Source organism: Ornithorhynchus anatinus, chromosome X5 (genome assembly GCF_004115215.2).
Source record: "Ornithorhynchus anatinus isolate Pmale09 chromosome X5, mOrnAna1.pri.v4, whole genome shotgun sequence".
Classification (NCBI taxonomy): Eukaryota; Metazoa; Chordata; class Mammalia; order Monotremata; family Ornithorhynchidae; genus Ornithorhynchus; species Ornithorhynchus anatinus.
This window is the reverse complement of record NC_041753.1, coordinates 53,079,423-53,096,668: the sequence shown is the minus strand read 5'-3', so window position 1 is coordinate 53,096,668 and position 17,246 is coordinate 53,079,423. Positions and strand designations below refer to the sequence as shown.

The following is a 17,246-nucleotide window of genomic DNA, read 5'->3' as shown; positions in this document are numbered from 1 at the left end:
CCTGACTTCCCTATCACTGTGGACGGTACGACCATCCTTCCCATCTCTCAAGCCCGCAACCTCGGTGTCATCCTTGACTCGGCTCTCTCATTCAACCCACACATCCAATCCGTCACCAATGCCCGCCGGTCTCACCTTTACAATATCGCCAAAATCTGCCCTTTCCTCTCCATCCAAACGGTCTTACTGGTACGGGCTCTCATAATATCCCGGCTGGATTATTGTGTCAGCCTTCTCTCTGATCTCCCTTCCTCCTGTCTCTCCCCGCTCTAGTCTATTCTTCATTCCACTGCCCGGATCATCTTCCTGCAGAAATGCTCTGGGCATGTCACTTCCTTAAAATCCCCCAGTGGTTGCCTATCAACCTCCGCACGAAACAAAAACTTCTCACTCTGGGCTTCAAGGCTCTCCATCCCCTTGACCCCTCCTACCTCTCCTCCCTTCTCTCTTTCTACTGCCAGCCCACACGCTCCGCTCCTCTGCCGCTCACCTCCTCACCGACCCTCATTCATGCCTATCCCATCGACGCCTGGCCTACATCCTCCCGCTGTCCTGGAATGCCCTCCCTCCTCTCCTCCGACAAACTCTCCTTCCCTCTTCAAAGCCCAACTAAGAGCTCACCTCCTCCAAGAGGCCTTCCCAGACTGAGCTTCCCCTTTTCCCTCTGCTCCCTCTGCTCCCTCTCTGCCCCCCCTTCACCTCCCCTCAGCTAAGCCCCCTTTCTCCCCTTTCCCTCTGCTCCTCCCCCTCTCCCTTCCCCTCCCCTCAGCACTGTGCTCTTTTGTATATATTTTTATTACCTTATTTATTTTGTTAATGAGGTGTACATCCCCTTGATTCTATTTATTGTGATTAAGTTGTCTTGTTTTTGTCTGTCTCCCCCGATTAGACTGTAAGCCCATCAATGGGCGGGGATTGTCTCTATCTGTTACCGAATTGTACATTCCAAGTGCTTAGTACAGTACTCTGCACATAGTAAGCGCTCAATAAATACTATTGAATGAATGGACTAGAGGGAATTAAGTAGGACTCTAAATTGCGAGTGTGTGTGTGTGTGTGTGTGTGTGTGTGTGCTGCCTGAAGTCACTGAGTTAAAGGAATGATACAGCTCTTACTTCCTTGTGAAACCAACTGCAATGGATCACACTCTGGGATTTCCCCTTTAAAATTATAATTTAATAATATTTTCTGCACATGCTAATATGTCATGCTCTATATAGTTACTCAAAGACATGGCCCTGACCTTCCTCATTTAATTTTCAAAAATCTAATTTCCAATTGAGAATGGGTACATTTATGTTCATTTATTCCAGCTGCATCCCAAAGTCATCATTCTGACTAAGACCAAAGCATCATTTCCCAGTAGCACTGGGATCCTGAAAGAGCAAAAGGACAAAGACAGTATTACACAATCAAGTTTCCCTTTGATAAATTTAGCCATATATGGATGTTACTAGGCGCTCAAGTGCAGCTGGCTACTGACCAAACCTATTGTCTGTGCACTTCACAGCTGGAAAAACTGAAGGAAAAAGGTGATGAGATTAAACTTTCTGAACACCAACAGAAGAATCATATCATATCCCTCCTCAAAAATAAACAGTGGTTCCCAATCGTCTCCGGCATGAATCTAAGCTATGGACCACCAATTTCCTTCAGTTGGTTCCTTACGCCTCCTCTTCCGCTGCACTCCAACTTGTATTCTCTACTCTGCCCAAGCTAGACTATAGTCCTCAGACTCGACCCTCTCACTTAACTTTACCTTTTTTGAGCTGTTATTCACACCATTCCCCCTGCCTAACGGTCCACACCTCCTATATTAAGCCTTAATTGATTGATCACTGCTACTCTGGCCTTCCAGCTACCAAATCTTCCACAGAGCTTCTGTACATTTCAGTAATTGAAATGCATTTTTTATTTATCTCCTCCAAATGGACTGTGACCTCTTTAGGAGTGGGAACACTTACCCTTCTCTTGTCATAAGCACCTAGTAAAAGTTTATGTCCCACAAAGTAGGGGCTAAGTAAATATTACTAATACCTGCCCGATGACACATTTTATAGTGGTGTTCAAATATGGACTGGGGCTTCAGAGACTACCTTCTGTTTCTTGGCTTGGAACCCTTAACTCTAGTTCTAGGTGCCTCTCATCACTATGTACCATCATATTTGTTAGTAAGCCTAATTTTCTTTTAAGGCATGTTTAGGTCACATTGATGGTAACAACACTCTCCTGCAAACAACAAATTGGGCCAACAGGGCCTTGTCCAAGTTCTAATGTGATTTAAAGTTCTGTGAAACACAAATATAGAAATCGAAAATAAAAGAAATACCTCTATAGCTACAAGATGATGATAAAATGACAGCAGGAACTCAGTCAATCAATCAATGGCATTTATTGAGCTATTGAAGAAAATAGAAATCCATCCTTCAGGAACCTTTACTCAGAATTTAAATAGAGCCTTTCTAAGGGATGAAAATATATCAGAATATTTGGAAAACTACATTTTTTTTTCATAGTCAAGTCATGGGTGGATTCTGAGGGGATGTGCTGATAAGATACAGGAAAGACTGTCCTAGTGTTTCTAAACTATCTAAAAGCAAGAAATATCCAAGACCTCACAAGAAAACTATTTTCTCCTGAAGTTTCTTCCACTCCTGAAGTTTGAATAAACAGAGGGACAGGCATTCTTATTTTGAGGTACTCATCTGAACCAAACGTCTTTGGATTTTGGTGTTGTCTTATCAGAGGCAAAGATGCTGCTCAAATACCAAAATAAAGACAAAGTCTTATACCATACATAAACTTTATAAATAGCACATTTAATGACTTTCAAAGAAAAAGTGCTTTTTGGGTTTTTTTTTTTATTTTAGACTAAGCATTTTTGCTCCTGGAAACCATCACTGCTATTATCAAATACTTATAATTAATGGTTCAACTCTGCTATTAATTTTACTTTAGGCCAAAGCTCCACAGGCAAACTGATCAAATGTCTCCTTAAGGGAAATAAAATTAAACCACACTAAATGGTAAATTTTTAAATTATGTTTTCTTATGTGAAAGTGGATTTGGCAGGTACATTCTAGACCACAGCCAGGTTCACATCTGGAATAGATTTCTACATTTTAGTTTTAATGCACACTGATGCATGGGCTGTGGTAGCATTATATCTTCAGAATATCATATGCACATGAAAACACAAATGCAGGTACATGGATATTCCTTTTCTATTGAACAAACCACTCAAAGATTTCATAGAACCTTGATTTTTTTTAACCCAAGTGTAAAAGCTGTGTGCATGATAGAGTGACGCCTCATTGAATATGAACAATGCTTCTGATATTGACCAGATGTTGTTCTGGCAAGGTTTTAGTCCAGAGAGATGAAGAGGATATCAGTGTTAATTTTATCTATTTAATGACATCAGGCAGATTTGATACAAGGGAAAATGAAGCATTTTGTTCTTTTATCTAGGTTGCAAAAATGACGCTTTGACTTATGATGACCGGCACTTACAGCATTCCAAAATTTACACCCTCTTTCAGGTTTCAGTTCATCAGTTGGGATTTCACAACACTAGCCCCCTCTAAGACATTAGCTCTGGGGCACTGACAGTAGGGGTGGGGAGATGGGAGCAAAAGTTTAAGACTGCAGGGGGCAGGGGGAGCTACCTGAGCATTAGGCAGAATCCTCCAAGAGGGTTGACATGTCCTTTATATTTCTGCTGAAGGAGAACCTCTCTGACTCAATAGAATTCATTAGTATAGCTGTATTACGCCTCTATAACTGACTGAAGACATGATTCTGGCTAATTTTGATAAAAATAGGGTTGTGATTCAGAAACCAATCCTCCATTTATGCCATTGTTCCTATGGGAAAATGTTTTGACTTAAGAAGCAGTTTTCAGGAACTAATTGTGTCATAAGTCCAGGGATTTCCTGTATTTGATTTGAGAGGGAGAGCAGTTCCTTCTTATTTTATCTTGTGAAACCCTGAAGATAAAGACAGAACAATTACATTTCTATTCTGCCTACTTTCAATCAATAGCATTTACTGAGCAACTACTGGGTGCAAAGCTTTGTGTCCAAGGACTTGGCAGAGTACACAGCGGTACAAGAAACAACCCCTGCCTTCAAGAAACTTAGAATCTAAATGGGAGATGGATACAAAATTGCTTACAAATGGGAGAAAACAAAGAATGAAAGGATGGATAGGTAAATATATAAGTGCTTAAATAGTACAGTATATAAGTGCATATGTACAAAGGTGATGCAGGCAACTGTTAGTACATAAGCACTGGGGTGGTAGTTGGGAGGATTTGACCCTGTGAGAAGATTCTGTAATCTGGGAAATGCCTCCTGGTGCAGGTGGAGTTATCGGAGGGCTTTGAAGATGGGAAGAACGGTCATTTGACAGATTTGAAAGGTATGGAATTCCAGGTAGGGTGGAGGGCATAAGCAAGGAGCCAGAGGCAGAAAATTTGAAAGCAAGATTCGCTTGACGGGGCGAAAAGCATGGGCTGAGGAATAGGGGGTGAAGAGGGTAGATAAATACAAAGAGATTTGGTGGAGAACCAATGATCAGGAGTTTTTGCTTGATGCAGAGGGGAATAGCTAGCCAATGGAAGTTTTTGAGGAAGGGAGAGATGTGAACAGAAGACATTTTGGAGGAGATGATCTGCACTGCAGAGGATAGCACAGGCTGAGAAGGAGAGAGGTTGAAGGCACAGAGACCAGGAAAAAGGCTAAGACAATAATCGAGAGATCATGAGAGCCTGAATCAGGGTTGTGGTCATTTGAATGGAAATAAAGGAACAGAGCTGAAAAAACACTGTGAAGAAAGAACTGGCAGAATTCAGAGACCAACCATGCGAGAGTTAAAATATAGTGAGTGAGGAGTCAAAGATGATGCTAAGGTTGCAGGATTCTAGGGAAGGAAGGATGGCTGTTGACAGAAATATAGACGTTAGGAGGAGTGGATTTAGGAAGGAAGATGAGTAGTCAGTTTTAGATTCGTTCAGTTTAATACTTTGGTGGGAGATCCATACAGCTATGTCATGGAGCCAAGAGGTAATGAGAGATTGTATAGCAGGAGGGAGGTTGGAGATGGTGAGGTAGATTTTGGAGTCAATCTCAGAGAGGTGTAAACTGAACCCACGCAAATGGATGAGCTCACCAAGAAAGTGAATGTTACAGGGAATGAACAGGGAAAACAGAACAGCCTTTGGGATACCACAGTTTGGAATTGAGAAAGGGACAAAAGGCCAGTAAATGAGACTGAGAAGGAGCAGTCAGAGATGTAGGAGGTGAACCATTTCAGAAAAATAACAACAACAGTAAGAGTATTTGTTAGTCACTTAGTATGTCCCAAACAATATACTAAGCCCTGGGGTACCCACATCATAATCGAGTTGGACAGAGTCCCTGTCCCACATGGGGTTCACAGTCTAGGTAGGAGGCAGTGGAATTTAACCCACATTTTACAGATGAGAAAACTAAGGCACAGAGAAGTTAAGGGACTTGTCCCAGGTCACGCAGCAGAGAAGAGAAATGGCAGAGCCAGGATTAAAACCCAGGTCCTGTGACTCCCAGGTCCATACTCTTTCCACTAGGCCATGCTGCTTCTCCAAGGAATCCCGAACTGAGAGACTGTTTCCAGGAGAAGGGAGCGATCAACAGTGTTAAAGGCAGCTGAGAGGTAAATGAAGATTAATACAGGGTATAGTCCATTGGACAAATGGACAGATAATTGATGACCTTGGAGAGTGTATTCTCAGAGAAGTGAAGGGAGTGACTCAATTCTAGTTACACTTACTCCAAGCCTTCGAAGCCCTACAAAAATCACATCTCCTCCAGGACGCCTTCCTTGGTTAATCTCCCATCTCCCTATACTATCTCCCTCTCTACATCTCACCCATACCCTGCTCCCCAAAGCATTTATGTACATGTCTCTCTACCGTGTTGCTTTCTCTACCTGTTATTTATTTGTGTGTCTTTCTCCCCACTAGAGTTTAACCTCCTTTAGGGCAGGGATCATCCCACCTAATTCTGTTGTACTCTCCCAAGTGCTTAGTACAGCGCTCTGCACAGAGTAAGCACTTAATAAATGCTACTGATTTATAGTTCACTTCACAGTTGGTGAAGAGGAAATTAATGAAGGCAGCCATTTGAACAATTCAGACAAGAATGAGAGCAAGAAGATGCAGCAAGTGGGTGCTGGGATCCCGAAAAGTCTTTTTCAGTATGGGGGAGATACAAGCGTTCTTGAAGGCAGAAAGGATAGAACCAACAGCGAGTGAGAGATTGAAGGTGGAAGCGAAGAAGGAGAGGAGAACGGGAACAGTAGTTTTTAAGAAGTGAGAAATTAGATTGGGTGACAGGATTGCTTTTCCAGCACTGAGCCAGACCAAAAGAAACAAATCAGAAGTACCAAAATGATTTTGTGCCCAATCTTGGGAAAAGTTCCATAAGAACGTCAGTGACTGTGGAGCAGATATGTCTGGGAACAGATTCCCATCCTGTCACTCTCCCCAGTTCATTATCTCTGTCACCCACATCTCAAGCTGGGCCTCTGCTGCCCCTCAACCAATAATATTGGCAAAGGCAGTGCAACTGTTCATGCATTTATCCACCTAGTTCACTAGTTCATTCAGACATATTTCTATTATCACCTGTTACAGCCTTGTTTTTCCTCCTGCTTTCACTGTTGGTAAATAATGTTGGGCTGCCTGCCTCCATTAGATTGTAAATTCTGTCTGAGCAGGGAATGAGTGTCTTCCTTCTGCTCTCTCCCTAGCTGTTAGGTCAGCATTTTGTACTCAGTAGGCACTCAATAAATACTAAGGATTGACTATGGGGTCTAGAATACAAATGGACAGACAGGGTAGATCTTGAGAGCAAGTGGGAGAAGAAAGGAAAAGAGGATATGGGAGCATAAGAGTGTTGAAAGGCAAGCGAGGTACTTAGGGAAGTTCCCATCTTCTGAAAGGAAAGTTATCATATAGGACCATTTTACTGGCATGGATTAATTCATTCATTCCATGGTATTTATTGAGCGCTTACTGTGTGCAGAGCACTGTACTAACAGTATTGACATATTTGGGGAATTTTAACTATGAAAGCACACTCTGCTGAATAGTAAAACAAACGAGGGGCAATGTTTCCTAATGTAAAGAGCACAGGCCTGGGAGTCAGAGAACCTGGATTCTAATTTCGGCTCTGCCACGTGCCTGCTGTGTGACCTTGGGCAAGTCACTTGACTTCTCTTTACCTCAGTTTCCTCATCTGTAAAATGAGGATTCAATATCTGTTCTCCTTCCTACTTAGCCACTGTCCTTCATGGGACTCATGGTCTGTGTCAGATCTAATTAATGTTTATCTACCCCATGGCTTAGAACAGTGCTTTGCACATAGTAAGGGCTTAAAATAATGATAATAATAATAATGAAACAGATATGATCAGGCCATTACCAAAGTTCCTCTTGTCCACTCAACCTGGCATCTGTTCAAAAGAAGCACTGTATCACCCTTCCTTTCAGGACTATATTATGCCGATAACCTTAAGCCATTCTCTCTACTAAGGGAGTCCACACTAGATTTTAACCAAGGTTCAGAGCAAGTGTGTAAGAGCCTTCAGGAGTGATATGTAGGCTACAGCTCAATATGAAAACAAAATATTAATTTTAGCATATTACCACAATCAAAGATGAAGAGAATTTCCTACCTTGTCATGATTTATATAGAGATTTTTTTCCCCTTCAAGGAAAAGTTTATACTATAGCACTAGCAAGAAAATGGAGAGAGATAAGTCAAAATCTGTATTATTTTTCATTTTATTCATATTCAAATATTATAAAGATATACCTAAAAGTCAAGTGTCCAAAATTCAGGTCAAAGGAGGGCTTTGACAACCAAAATATCTGTGAGGAAATGAGTGGATTGACAACAAAACATAAAGCTGTCTCTAATCAGCCATGATCTGTGAATGAATGTGGGTTAAAGTTTTGCAAGATTACTTCTGCTTCGGGGAAAATAAGAGCTTTTTAAGTAGCCACCCATTCTCCCTTAGGTCCCTTATTTTCCCAGGGTAACTGTTTGTTATTTTGCAGGAGGAAATTACTGATCCTTTCTGTAGTTTTCCAACCAGTGATATCACAATACTGTCCTGCCAGTCTGTCTCTTCTGTCCGCCTTGTTCTTATCAACAGACTAATGAAAAGGTGAAATCGTAACCAATTGCTTGATCTCATTCAAAGCAAACTTTGAGAATCCTATAGGAACTAGCTCTGTTTGCTGAATACTCAATCTGATGGTGAGCACTATTAAAGTTTATGCCTTTCTCTAGGGTTATTGGAATTGCATGGGAAAATGCTCTTTCTTCACCAGTGCAAACTTAGGCTTTTGAGTCCTTCTGGCTTGAATGCTAACAAAAAGTACTAATATAAAACCCTCCTAATGTAATCTGACTATCATGGGAGATATCATTAGGCCTACAAAGGAACATGCAGACTGTTAAAGGTTTCCAATCCACCATTAGGTTTCCCTTATGCTGAGAAAACCCTTACCATGTTATATAGAATTGGTAAATACCCAGAAATAACACTTGAAGCTCTGCACACAGTAGACACTCAATAAAAACATGACTGTTTGATATACTGAGTGTATTGATTGATTGATTATTTAGTTACCTGTGAGAAGGGAGACAAAGGTAGGATTTTTCAATGTTATGGAGTTCATGTTTATTCGTTAGGTGGAAGTCAATAGACTGATCTGTGACATGCTACTCTGTTTTCATTACCAAATAAAGGTGAATGCAAAGTCCTTGTTCTCATGTATTTGCATCCTTTCTTGACCAGCAACCTTACAGGTTGCTAGAGTCTAACCCCAGTTCTGCTGAAGCTTGCCATAAGCCTTATCACCATGTGCTTCACAGTTGCACGGAAACACCTGCAATCATGGAGACAGGGTGGCTTTAATAAAGTTTGGATTTGATTTCTCAAAAATCAACAGTAATGTGATATTCAGATGGGAGAGGATTATTTCTGGGGGATGGAAGGGAAGACCCTACTCTTGCTTAGGAAAGTTAAACAACAACAAAAGAAGATCAGAACTTCTGCAGCAGCGGCTCTCAACAAGAGCACATAGGAATTTGGGATTAAAGCAACTGAATCCTGGCCCCTTCTCTCCCCCTTTTTGTTTTCTAATTTGCCCAATCTCTCCTTTCCTTCTCTCTCCCTTTCCTCTTGTCACCCAAACCTTCATCTTCTCGCTCCCTTCCCTCTGGTCCCATTCCTCGCCCACTAATGGTGATCAAGTTTCCAGTCACCTTAAAGCAGTGAACATCTTGTCTTTTCCCAGGTCAATCCATTCACTGAGCCAGATTTTCCCAGTACATAAATGCTGATTTCAAGCCGTGAACTATTTAGGAAACTGAGTTAACCCTTTCAGGCCACCTGCGAATTCCATGGGAAATCTTTACTTCTGAGTGTTGTAAGACAGTCTTGCAACCATTTCTTCTATTTGTAATTTATTTTAATGTCTGTCTCTCCCTCTAGACAGTAAGCTCTTTGAAGGCAGGGATCATTTCTACCAAATCTATTGTATTGTACTCTCCCACACACTTAGCATAGTTCTCTGCACACAGTACACACTCCATGAATACCACTGATTGCATGCAGTTGCCCAGTAGGTATAATCCCACCAGGAAGTAGCTTAGACCCAGGGAAAATCAGCCTCAGTAAATGAAGAGAATGTGAAAGCTAAATATTGCCCACAACAATTTCATCACTGTCAAACAAACTCAAACATGTAAATTGTGTTTTTTAATTTAAAACATTCCTTGCAGTTACATCAATCCACATGCTGTAGCCTCAAAATTAAATGGTCATGTCACATTTCTAAAACCAAATTGTGGTCATTTTGCCTGGCAGTAATCTGTAGCTATGCAGTCTACTGCCAGCAAATTTGATAAAGCAGCAGGAGGTAAAATACTGCAACTTTCACAGTTCTAAGAGTCTGGCTTCAAAAATGAAAGGCTGTAAACACATAATCAGGAAAAGGTTGCTTTTAGGAGGAAGATAAACACACTTTGTTATAATGCAGCTCCATGTTGATAATGATGGATATCGTTCTTAAGAATGATAAAGCTTAGGCGTACAATTAAACCTTCACTGCAAAATAATTTACTGGATAGTTGTTCCAGGGACCCAGTAAAAGTGGTAAAATGCAGTTAATTGTATCCCTATCTAACACTGGACAGCAAAAAGAATACCAAGTTTCAGAAGCTATACTGGTCAATGACTTATTTGTATGCAGAACATGCTAGGTATTTTGCAGCCTGTGACAAGACTGGAATTTTTACCGCGTTCTCCTCCCTCCCCATTGCTTCCATTGACCTTTATCATCCCTTCCCATCCTCGCTCGTGAGACTATCAGCATCAACCTGCTGAGAAACATATGAGAAGTTTTAGCCAGCTGCTAGGAAACATCTTTTTCCTCCAAATTTGATGTGATATAAAAACAGGTACGCCACTGCTTGGGGTTCCCTCAGACTCAGATATTCTACCCCAAGGATTCTTCTCATCTATCTTTGAGGAGAAAAAAAAAATCTATCTGTGATGACACACCTTGATTGAAACTTGGTGAAGAACTAGGCCCCAGCCCAAATTAATTTGGACGGTGATACTGCTGACTCCATCCACTCATGGCCGTGAGAGGTCCGGTAACGGTCCATGGCCCTAATTGCCGCATTTTGCTTTATTTTCAGAATGAAGATTTCTCTACTTCATTCCCCTTCACAGTTTAGTGAAGAGTCAACCGGGCATGCGAAGGAATCTCAAATTCACAAGACATCTGAAAAGTGCTAAAGTCCTAGTTGATTAAAATTCATTTTGCAATGCAAAAATATGTTTGCAAAATTCAGGGCTGTTTCTCCCAGTCTTACTTAATTGCTTCTTTTAGTAAAGCAAAATCCAGTCAACTATTTCACTCGGGGCTAATAATGACTAAAGGGCTGGACCGTGTTTCTTTGGAGACTGAATGATTTTCTGGCCTGGAATAAAGCTGAATCCAATAGCAACTTCCAAACAGAGTAAATGGAAATGCTTGTTTTGTTTTGTTTTGCCCTTTTTCCTCTTTGGCACCTTAAATGTAGAATTCTCCTGGCATGGAGTGATTTTACTGGCGGGGTAGTAATTACTCCTTTCATTGATGTGAGCAAGCATTCCCATAGTAGAAAAGTTGGTGGCTTCACCTGAGGAAAAATTACATTATGTGCATAATATGGCACCAAAAAATGAAATGCTATCTTTGTATGGCCAAAGAAAACAGTTTTTTAAGTTTCTAAAATACCAGATGAGGAATGAAAAGGTGCTCCGAATAACCTAACATCAGCTGATATCAATTTGATTTGCTCTTGAGCTAATTGGGGGCAACTCCACAAATTTACCATTGAGCTAACTCAGACTAGAGAGAATCGAGAGGCCCTTTAAGGAAAAAAAGGCACAGACTGCAGTTCATTTAAGTAATTTCTCCATATCTAGAGTCCTGAAGCCTATCTAAAACACCGCAAGCTCCTTAAAGTCCAGTTTCCTTGCTCTAAAGAACACTTCCTCTCCTGAGATCAAATACAAAACACATGTTCTTTTCAAAGTGTTAAATGAATTGTCGGAGATGCAGCAAATTCTTCCTGTTGCTGCAAATGTGTTGCCTTGCTTCTGCCAGCTCCATTCAGAATCTCTGCTAGGGGTGAAGTAAATGTGACACCAGTTTAGTCATGCTATTTTAAAATGTCATTAGCTGAAAAGTGAAGATGTCTTCAGGACTTAAATGGTAAAAAAAAAAAAAAAAAATGGGGAAAAAAGTAAGCCGTGTGTCTACACATATACATTACCCTGAAAACTGATCATTCCAGCTTCAGTGGGTGTTGAGTTATCTAGATAAGGCAGACTAAAAAACTTATCCATGTGAAATATCCTAATTTAGGCTAAAGCCTATTTTGTGAACCTGAATTTATCCAGATGGCAGATATAGATGCAGCCTAGATACTCCTCTCTCTGGTGTGCCATTCGAGAGGGCCATTTGTCCCGTTTCCCCTTGGCCATCAAAACTACAACAAACCCTAAATGAAGCACCGGAATTTGAGATCTCATGAGATCCTACCCTATCCAAACACAGGGTGTCTTAATGGACTTATTAACCTTGGGTCTCACAACCTGAAAAGAAAGCACCTGGGTGCAAAGAATAGGAATTTTACTAGCATAACTCCTAACAGTGAGTTCCTTTCTATTGTTAGACTGCCCCACTACAATTATCCAGTTTCTGGAAGAAAAGGCAGATCATGTCCTTGGAAAACATAATAAATGTGCTTTTTTAGGGTATTAGTTAAGCAGTAAATATGTGCCAGGCATTGTATTAAGTGCTAGGGTTGATACAGCTAATCAGGATGGACATGGTCCCTGTACCACATGGGGTTCACAGTCTTAATCCCCATTTACCATCATTATTAATGCCATCATTATTATTACTTGCAGGTGAGCTAACTGAGGCACAGAGAAGTGAAGTGACCTGCCTAAGGTCAGACGGCAGACAAGTGGCAGAAGTGGGATGCTTCTGACTCCCAGGCCCGTGCTCTGTACACTACTCCATGCTGCTTCTACTTTGTCCCTCAGCTCAGAAATATCCAATTCACAGTTGGTAAAACCCAGTGATTCTAACTCATGGCTTCGTAGTGCCAGTATTCTAGAAGAAAAAAGCTACAGACCAGCCTGTTAACCTCCTTGAGGGTCTCTTCCACAAGAGATTTAGTACTTGACAAATTAGTATCTGGACATGACTCACTGAATACAAAAGCCTGCAGCTTTCTTAGATGGAATGCTGAAACATTTGATTTCAGGGAAAAAATGACTGGGGATAAGGACTCTCCATCTCTAAAAATATCTGTGTCCACCCGCTCCCTACTGCTCATACCCACTCCAAATGGAAAGACTAGGAATGTGTCTGCATAAAGGGAGCATTTTGAGGAATATTCTCTCCTAGAATTAGCCAGGAAAAACTTTAACCCTAACCACCTAACATTTAGTGGTATCTGTCTGATCTCTTACCCAGACAAACATTAGAGTACTATGTATTTCACTCACTAGTCCCTTCGCTGAATTCATCCTAGAAATCTATGGGAAGCAGCGTGGCCTAGCAGATAGAGCATGGGCCTGAACGTCAGAAGGACCAGGGTTCTAATCCAGGCTCCACCACTTGTCTGCTCTGTGACCTGGGGCAAGTCACCTCACTTCTCTGGGTCTCAGTTACCTCATCTGTAAAATAGGAATTGAGACTGTGAGCACTGTGTGGGACAGGGACTGTGTTCAACCTGATCAAATTGTATCTAGCGTGGCTTAGTGGAAAAAGCTCGGGCTTGGGAGTCAGAGGTCACGGGTTCTAATCCCACCTCTGCCACTTATCAGCTGTGTGACTTTGGGCAAGTCACTTCACTTCTCTGGACCTCAGTTAAAAAAATGAGAATCTGAATGCTCATCTGAAAAATGAGAATGAAGACTGTGAGCCCCACGTGGGACAACCTGTTTACCTTGTATCTACCCCAGCACTTAGAACAGTGCTTGGCATATTGTTAAGCGCTTACTATGTGTTAAGCGCTTACTAATACCAACATTATTATTATTATTATTCTTACTCTGGTGCTTAGTACGGTTCCTGGCACATAGTAGGTGCTTAACAAACACCACTAAAAAAAAAAAAAATCCTGATGCAATCACAACTGGCTGATTGCCAAAGAGCGTTACAGGTTTTTCCATCCCCTATATCTGTCCCCATGCGCTGTTTCCGGCCCCAGGGCACTCAGGACAGTCCCCAGATTGGAAGTATGGTGAAGTGGCGAACATAGGGCCAGCAACCCTAGGCAGCAGCTGACAATCATGCAATTCTCAGTCCAATCAGGAGGCAGTCTAAAGCAGCACTCCCACGGCTCCAGCTGCCATGTAAGTACGACCTAGTGTTTTCCCATCCTACCCACCTGAATTGCAAATAAAGGTCACCGAAAAGCCCAGTTGTACTGCTAAATAATCTACTGTGACTCTGGTTAAACCACAATTCTGGCTTGCCCCAGATAGTGCCCCCTTCTGCTTTACTTACAACCCTAGAGTGCCCCAGGGAGACCCAGAGACCATAAGTAGGGGAGGCCAGGGGTAAGTCTGCTGATTCTCTCTGCTATGTGGGAATGGGTTGGGGAGAATGGTAAGGGATATCTAGTACGTTGGTGCAGGTCTCCTGAGATGCAGCAGATGCAGACGTCCTATGGCTCAAGGGTCTATACCGAGAGAGTTGTGTAGGGTCCCCATTTCCCAAAGTGTAGACCTGAGTTACCAAGTGGAGTTACCAAATTACTAAACAGAGTTACCAATCCCCATTTCACTAGATCAAAAATGAAACTAATAACTCCGGAACAGTTAAAACCAACAGGTGACATCTTTTCCCTTTTTTTTTTCCTCCAGTCTACCATCAACTTCAACTCATGCAAACTGTCTAAACCTTCCAACTGTGCCCAGAACCATTGTTGATGCAAACCGTATTGCATCAGAGCTAGGTTTTGTGAAAAACTTGGGCCGCAGTTCTCGGGACCCTGAGGATTCAGAGTCCCAGACGCATAGGACTTACCGTGCACTTGTTCGGCTTCTCTCCCGAGTGAACCCTCATGTGAATCAACAGTTTGTAACGGGCATTGAACGGCTTGTATCTTCGAGGGCAGCCGGCCCAGAAACACGTGAAATCATCCCCCTTCCTCTGGTCTATGTGAACTTTTTCTATGTGCCGTACAAGTTCCTCCTGCTGATCGTACATGGCGCTGCAGTCTATCCAGCGGCAGCAGTGCTTTCCATTGAAATCATCGATTTCTCCATCTACGTCGTGAAATAGTCCCTGGGTAGAAGGTGGCAAGGAAAGAGGAAGGGAATGATGGATGAGCTCATGCTGGTGAAGATGCTGGTGGGCATGGTAAGGGGGCGGAGGGCCTTGAGGTGGGGGAGGCGGAGGCAGGTCAATGGCGCTGCCAGGAAAATCATCCAAGCGCTCGCTTTTGAGCAAGCCCACGGGCTGACTGTCCATAAGGGGGATCCCCTGTTGCACGACCATGTTGTTCATGAGAGCTGACTGCAGGCTGCTTTGCTCCAGCTGCTGCATGCGCTGGTATTCCACCGTCCCGTTCTCCCCGTACGCCGGGAGGGCGAGACTGCCACTGGTCACAAGAAGACTTCGTTGGGTGCTGGGAATGGAACATGACTGGGGAATGCAGCTGCCCCGCACCCCTAGGAAATGCCCATAGACTTCAGGCTGTGGAGAGATGTTGGCTGGAGATGCCCTTGAGCCATTGATATAGGCCACCAAGGAAGTGGGGGAGGTGCGGATGATCGTATTGAAGTCGATCCCAATGCCGTCAGACAAAGGGGACAGAGAGAGGGCTCTCTTCTTGGAGCGGGCCGAGTGAGATCTGGTGGATGAATGGCGCGGACTAGGATAAGGAGAATGGTTGTTCTCCACCCCAAACAGGTAGGATGGTAGTGAATTTGAAACACTGTTGCTGGACCCGGATGTCCCGGAGGGTAGGCTAAGCGGGTCCCCTAGCTCACTGCCATTTTGAGAGCCTTGGTTGGAAGGAAGAGAAGGAAGAGTCCGATAGCCGTGAGACCACTCTTGTTTCACGCTCAAGGCTGACTGACTTTCTGACAGACTCAACGTTGTGGATGCCAAAGATTCACGTGACATGAGGGACCTAGGCAATGGCAGGGAGATAAAAGACAAAAAGAGTTTTGTAAAGGACATTGACTGTTGTTCAAGAATACCAAGAATAATAAATGACACCTAGATTTTCTAATTTATAACCAATTAAACAGACTCCCTAGAAAGAATCCTAAATGTTTTCTTTTCTCCCAAGTTAACATTGACTTTGAAGGACAATGGAGATGAACAATCACTGGAGCAATAAAACAAAGGTACTGGGAAAATTGATCTTTTTCACTTTATAAAGTCTCCCAGAAAGGTTACCATTCTGTACTGGGCACAGAGTTAGAGAACTGAGAACAACCCATTAACCTCTGAGACACCAAATGTGTGAGTGGACTCCTTCATCATGAATTTAGAGAAAACCAATCCTAAAGTTGGGAAGGCAATCAGGTAGACATGTGCACTGATAACCCTGCTTCTGATTCAGGTATCACTTTCCCTGGCACCTCAGGGACTTGAAGGCAAAACATGGAGCAACTCATTAACTGATGGGTTAACTAAGGTTTAGCATTTTAATCTTGGATGCGATCAACCCAGGGAGAATTTAGTTCTGCCTTCTGAGGTGTAAAATACAAATAAACCCATGGAGGTTAGTGGGGTGGGGAGAAGTTGTCACAAAACTCTCCCAGATTTTGCCCAAATCGACTTTGTATCAGAGATTTGCTTTTTTTTATGGTATTTGTTAAGAGCTTACTATGTACCAGGCACCGTACTAAGCACTGGGGTAGATACAAGATAGTTGGGCTGGATGCAATCCACGTAGGACTCACAGTCTTAATCTCCATTTTACAGATGAGGGAACTGAGGCAGAGAGAAGTGAAGTGACTTGCCCAAGTTCACAGAGTAGACAAGTGGTGAAGACAGGATTAGAAACCAGGTCCTCTGACTCACTGCTTCTCCTTGCAACTTGTCCAGGTTTTTCTCTCTTGCTGGACTGGGATGCTAATAGCTATTGTACCCTCGAGGTAACTCTCCATCTAAAAATGGTGATACACCTCTAAAAATGGTTTACTTCTGGAGCAGTTTTCCTTGGGCTCTTCCTCCCCAGAAATAGTCCTGGCTAGCATCATCATTTGCAGTACAGGTTCAGCCATTTCAAAATCGCATCTTTCTGACTATAGACTTCTTGCCTTTCAGGCCTATCAAAATAATTAAGTGAAAGTGTCTTCCTATTAGATGAAAAAGTTGTCATAACAAAAGAATGCACCTGATTCATTTTACTTCTCTATTCATACCATGAATGTCTGAAAAACCGGGGCTGTATTTATCTGTGTTTATATTAGCTTTTTATTGAAACCTTCAGCCAGAAGTTTAATCATAATAAAAGGTTGCTTCAATTTTACTATGTTTTTTCCAATATAAAGTTTGAACGCTTCCAAATATACAATAGTAACCAAATGTAAAAAAAAAAATACACAACACACACAAAAAGCCACACAATGTGAAAAAGAAAAGTTCACCTCAT

General features: G+C 42.3%; 1 protein-coding gene across 5 annotated transcripts in view; it reads right to left on the bottom strand.

Moving 5' to 3' along the window:
- Window positions 1-17,246, bottom strand: part of GLIS3 (GLIS family zinc finger 3) — a 489,852-nt gene that overhangs the window by 274,172 nt on the left and 198,434 nt on the right. For all 5 annotated transcript variants that reach the window (XM_029055436.2, XM_039910818.1, XM_039910817.1 and 2 more), the window contains one exon: window positions 14,660-15,770. In XM_029055436.2, coding sequence (XP_028911269.1) covers window positions 14,660-15,770 — 1,111 coding nt within the window. The remainder of the gene's footprint in view (window positions 1-14,659; window positions 15,771-17,246) is intronic.